Consider the following 5,931-nt stretch of genomic DNA (forward strand, 5'->3'; position numbering starts at 1 on the left):
CTAGGCCTGAAACGTCAGCCTTCCTGCTGCTTGGCCTGCTGTGTTCATCCAGCTCTACACCTTGTTATCCCGGGAGCTTTTCTAAAGCAAGTTCACTTTTCAAGAAACAGATAAATTCACAATTAGAGTCTGCAACCTTAAAATGACACACTTCTGCAATCACAGCAAAATAACAATTCATTGCATATTGCCACAAATATAATTAAATGAATAAATGTTAATATTTCTTACCATCTGTGGATAACGGAACCCACAAGAGTAAAAGTGTAATGAAGTTGATTCCTTCCATTTGTGCAATAATCACTCCTGATTCACAAAAAAATCAATTTAAATCACATGCTGTATGTGTTAAACAGGTTTCTGTTACTTCTACAAAGCTTCCTGTGAAATGTAAAACAGCTTTAAATATTTAATTGTCAATTAATTCAAATGCAATAATTCTGAAAAACATTCTTATTTTCAGGTGAATAGAATTCTGCTTTTACATTCTTGACTTTGTGGAATATTAGATTTATTTTCTCACGTATTAATTTGTTTGTTTTAAACAGCAAGCATACCTTTTTTAATCGAAAAATGAAAGTCAACAGTCATGTGAAAAGATATACAGTCAACTGATCAAAAACCCTGTCGGGTGACAGTCAAACATCTGAAAGGATTGTACAAGTCAATGTGAGGAAGTCTTCACCTGACTGAGGCAAAGAATCACAGAACCCCTACAGTGTGGAACAGGCCATTTAGCCCATCAAGGTCATAGCAACCCTCCAAAGAGCATCGCACCGGATCTAACCTCCTATCCTATCCCTTTAATCTTGCATTTGCCATGACAAACCCATCTAGCCTGTACATCCCTGGACACCCTAGGCAATTTAGCATGGCCAATCCACCTAACCTGCATATCTTTGGGAGGAAAGCAGAGCATCCAACGAATACAAACTCCACATAGACAGTCAATCAAAGCTTGAATCAAACCCAGGTGCCTGGCATTTTGAGGCAGCAGTGCCAACCACTGAGCTACCTTGTTGCCCAGAGATGGAAGCTGAGTGAGCCTACTTGGGAATTACAGAGTAAAAGTCAGATTCTGACCTCGAACTACAGCTCTTAAATAAGTTTAAATAGCCTAATTAAACGGCAACTGTCTGATAGTGGCAGTTATCTATCAATTTCCTGAACTCCCTTGCCTGAATAAGGTGTTAATTACTGCAGCTTGAAGCAAGACAGCTCAATGTCTTTAACACATATGGTTAGTAACAGTGCAGAGTCACTGTGAGGGAAACATCACCTGAGAAAGGTGGAGACAGAAATGGCAGTTTGGAGTACAGAGAGGAAAGAGTCACTTCAAGTAAAGTTTACTGCAAGAAGCAGATAGTGATGGGGTGGGTTGTGTGAGGGGGGCTTTGGTGAAGGGAGGGGAGGAGGTGCTTTCTTCTTCTTCTCTTTTTCAGTAAGCTGATTGGTTGGTAAGAAACTGGAGTCATACCTGACACAAACGAAGATGGTTGTGGTTGTTGGAGGTCAATCATCTCAGCTCCAGAACATCTCTGCAGGAGTTCCTCAGGGTAGTGTCTCAGGCCCAACCATCTTCAACTGCTTCATCAATGACCTTCCCTCCATCATAAGGTCAGAAGTGGGGATGTTCGCCGATGATTGCACAATGTTCAGCACCATTCATGACTCCTTATATACTGAAGCAGTCCGTGTTCGAATGCAACAAGATCTGGACAATATAAAGGCTTGGGCTGACAAGTGGCAAGTGACATTCGCGTCACACAAATGCCAGGCTATGACCATCACCAATAACCATCACTTCTTGACATTCAATGATGTTACCATCACTGAATCCCCTACTATCAACATCCTGGGGGTTATCATTGACCAGAAACTCAACTGGACTCACCACATTAACACAGTGGCTATAAGAGCAGGCCAGAAGCTAGGAACACTGCGGCAAGTAACTCACCTCCTGACTCCTCATAGCCTGTCCACCATCTACAAGGCACTAGTGAGGAGAGTGATGGAATACTCCCCACTTGCCCGGATGAGTGCAGCCCCAACAACACTCAAGAAGCTTGACACCATCCAGGACAAAGCAGCCCGCTTGATTGGCACTTCATTCCACACGCATCCACTCCCTCCGCCACTGACACTCAGTAGCAGCAGTGTGTACTATCTACAAGATGCACTGCAGAAATTCACCAAAGATCCTCAGAAAGCACCTTCCAAACCCACTACCACTTCCATCTCGAAGGACAAGGTAAGAGGGGAAAAGTTAAAGGGAGATATGCGTGGAAAGTTCTTTACGCAGGTGGTGGGTGCCTGGAACGCGTTGCCAGCGGAGGTGGTAGAGGCGGGCACGATAGCGTCATTTAAGATGTATCTAGACAGATACATGAATGGGCAGAGAGCAGAGGGTTACAGATTGTTGGAAAATAGGTGAGATAACAAGATGTGGAGCTGGATGAACACAGCAGGCCAAACAGCATCAAAGGAGCAGGAAAGTTGACGTTTCGGGTCGAGACCCTTCTTCAGAAATCTTCGGTTCTGCTTTTTAATTTAGCCCCAAGATGTTCATATTGCCTCAGCAGAATCTCTTTCCTCTTTCTGCCAATATTGATTTTAACGACATGGATCACAATAACTGGGTCTTTCCCCGCTCACTCCAAGTTCCTCTGCAGCCCAGATGAGAATTCCTTGAACCCAGGCACCAGGCAGGCAACACAGCCTTCACATTCTCTATCCTGGCCACAGAGAACAGTCTCTATTCCCCCATGTTATCCCCGATTAGAACTACAGTTTGCTTTTCTCCTCCCCTCTTGAATGGGTCCCTGTACCAAGGTGATGATGCTCAGTTTGCCTATCCTCACAATAGCCCCACTCTCATCCACAGCAAGAATCTCAAAACTGTTGGACAAGCTCAAGCACATTACCTCATAGAACTGTTTTGTGCTGGGCCCCTAGTCTGGGACTTCAATTTATCCTGTTAAAACAAAAACCTTCCAAGCAATGAGCCAAAAAAGCAAGCAAAAAACGCTTCCCCTGCACTGAATTCCCACACTGCCACCCATTTCCCCATTCTATATACTCAGTCGGGCTGTGACTCATTCTGGATCGGAAATCCCCATCCCGACCACGCAAAGCTTACTGATTGTGCACTTTCAACAGGCTCTTTCTCAAATAGAGATGAGATGAGCTGAGATGGCTCACACTAGTTAAGCTTCAATAGTATTTAACACATATTAAGACCTCATTCAGGCTTCAGATGATTGATAACTGTCCCTCAGTCAGTTGAGCCAGCTACCTTATTAACCTTTTCACTGGACTACTAAATTTTAAACTTTTAAAGTGGAGAAAGAAAAGCAAGATTTACCAGTCGTAGAGTCATGCAGCACAGAAACAGGCCTTTCAGCCCAACTCATCCATGCCGACCAGGCTTCCTTAACTAAACTAGTCCCATTGGCCTGCGTTTGGCCTATATCCCTCCGAACTTTTCCTACCCATGTCTTTTAAATGTTGTAACTGTACCCACCTCTACCACTTATTTGCACCACCCTCTGCATGAAAATGTTGCACCTTAGGTCCCTTTTAAATCTTTCTCCTCTCACCTTATACCTTTGCCCTTTGGTTTTGGACTCCCCTACCCCATGGAGAAGACCTTGGCTACCTATCTTATCAATGCCCCTCATGATTTTAGAAACATTTATAAGGTCACCCCTCAGCCTCCTAAGCTCCAGGAAGACAAGTCCCAGCCAATCCAGCCTCTCTTAATAAGTAAACCTTCCAATCTCAGTAACATCCCTGTAAACCATTTTGCACCCTTTCCAGGTTAATGACATCCTTCCTATATCAGGGCAACCAGAATTATATGTGGTACTCCAAAAGAAGTCTTTCCAATGTCTTGTACAGCTGTGACACGACATCCCAACTCCTGTACTCAATGCTCTAACTGATAAAGGCAAGTGGGCCAAATGCCTTCTTCACTACTCTGTCCACTTCTGATGCCTCTTTCAAAGAACTATGTACCTGCACCCCAAGAACGCTCTGTTCGACAACACTCCCCAGGGCCCTATCATTAACCATGTAAGTCATGCCCTGGTTTGTCTTACCAAAATGCAACTCTTCGTATTTATCTGCATTAAACTCCACCTGCTATTCATTGGCCCAATGGCCCAGTTGATCAAGATCCCATTGTACTCTTAGATAATCTTCCTCAATGCCCACTATACCACCAATTTTTGTGTCATCCACAAACTCACTAACCATGTCTCTTATATAAACAATTTGAATGAGAATATATATGATGAACAAGAGTGGACCCACCACCAATCCTTGTGGCACACCACTTATCACAGGCCTCCAGTATGAACATAACCCTCTACCAACACCCTCTGTCTCCTACTGTCAAGCCAATTTTGTCTCTAATTGGCTAGCTCTCCCTGGATCCCATCTGGTACAACCTGAGTAACCAGCCTTCCACATAGAACCTTGTTGAAAGTCTTGTTAAAGTCCATGTAGACAACGTCTACCGCTCAACGCTCATCAATCTTCTTGGTCACCCCTTCAAAATAATCACATTTGTGAGACACAACTTCCCATGCATAAAACCATGCCGACTATTACTAATCAATCCTTACCTTTCCGTGTATATGTAGAATGTGTCTCAAAATCCCCCCCAAATACTTACCCACCACTGACATAAGGCTCAGCGGTCTATAGTTCATTGGCTCTTTTGGCAGCCTTTCTTAAATAATGGCAACACATTAGCCACCCTCCAGTCTTCTAGCACCTCACCTGTGGATGTCTATGATACAAATATTTCTTCCCTAGCCTCCCAAAATGTTCTAGGATATATCTGCTCAGGTCCCAGAGATTTACCTATCTTTATGCGTTTTAATTCCTCCAACACCTTCTCTTCTGTAATGTGGACACTTTTCACTATTTTTTTCTCTCAGAATTCCCTATCTTCCCAGTCTTTCTTGATGGTAAATACCAGCAAGAAATATTCATTTAGGATCTCACCCATCACCTGTGGCTCCACGAATAAACGACCTCAATGATCTTTAAGGGTCCCTGGTTACTCTTTATGCCCTTGATATACTTGTAGAATCTCTTTGGATTCTCCTTCACCTTATCTGCCATATCTCAAGTCCATTTTTGTCCTCCTGATTTTCCTCTTAAGTGTACTGTTCCCACACAGCCGCCAGCTATATACTCAGAAACAAAAACAGAAATTGCTGGGTAAACTTAGCAGGTCTGGCAGCATCTGTGGAGTGAAAACAGGGGTAATGTTATGGGTCCAGTGACCCTGGTTCAATAAACCTTCCTCAGTTCAGAAGAGACAATGGACCTGAATCATGAACTCTTGTTTTTCTCCACAGATGGTTAGGTGGATTGGCCTTGCTAAATTGCCCATAGTGTTCAGGGCTGTATAGATCAGGTGGGTCATAGGGGGTGGGATTCTCCGAGGGTCGGTGGGGCTTGTTGGGCCGAAGAGCCTGTTTCCACACTGTAGGGATTCCATGATTCTATGATTGGGATGAGAAGTGGAGAGATTCTCAGAACAAACTCAGAGATAGTAGGAACTGCTGACCCATTTCTGAAGAAGGGTCCTGACCCGAAATGTCAGCTTTCCTGCTCCTCTGATGCAGACTGGCCTGCTGTGTTCATCCAACTCCACACTGTGTTATCTCTGAACAAGCTGAAGGGAGCAGAGGGAAGTGGAGAGGGATTTATGGATTGAGGGAGGGAGAGAGCTCCAGACCTTAGGGTCCAGGCAGCTGGACTCACTGCTCTCTATGCTGGAGACAGAAAACCCGAAATGGGAAAGAATGGAATCAGAGAATGGACTCAGCACAAGGAAAACTCTTCAATTAATGTTTATGTCAGGAAATGAAGCGTCACAACTATCTCCAGGATTGAATTATTTGCCTTTAAACA

General features: G+C 44.0%; 1 protein-coding gene across 1 annotated transcript in view; it reads right to left on the bottom strand.

Moving 5' to 3' along the window:
- Positions 1-1,716, bottom strand: part of LOC109937671 (butyrophilin subfamily 1 member A1-like) — a 26,260-nt gene extending 24,544 nt beyond the window's left edge. The window contains exons 1-2 of the mRNA XM_020536176.2: positions 1,478-1,716; positions 232-306 (exon numbers count right to left, since the gene is read on the bottom strand). Of these exons, the coding sequence (XP_020391765.2) occupies positions 232-306; positions 1,478-1,520 (118 nt within the window). The 5' untranslated portion in view covers positions 1,521-1,716. The remainder of the gene's footprint in view (positions 1-231; positions 307-1,477) is intronic.
- Between the last annotated feature and the right edge of the window lie 4,215 nt (positions 1,717-5,931).

Source organism: Rhincodon typus, chromosome 35 (genome assembly GCF_021869965.1).
Source record: "Rhincodon typus isolate 14 chromosome 35, sRhiTyp1.1, whole genome shotgun sequence".
NCBI classification, from domain to species: domain Eukaryota; kingdom Metazoa; phylum Chordata; class Chondrichthyes; order Orectolobiformes; family Rhincodontidae; genus Rhincodon; species Rhincodon typus.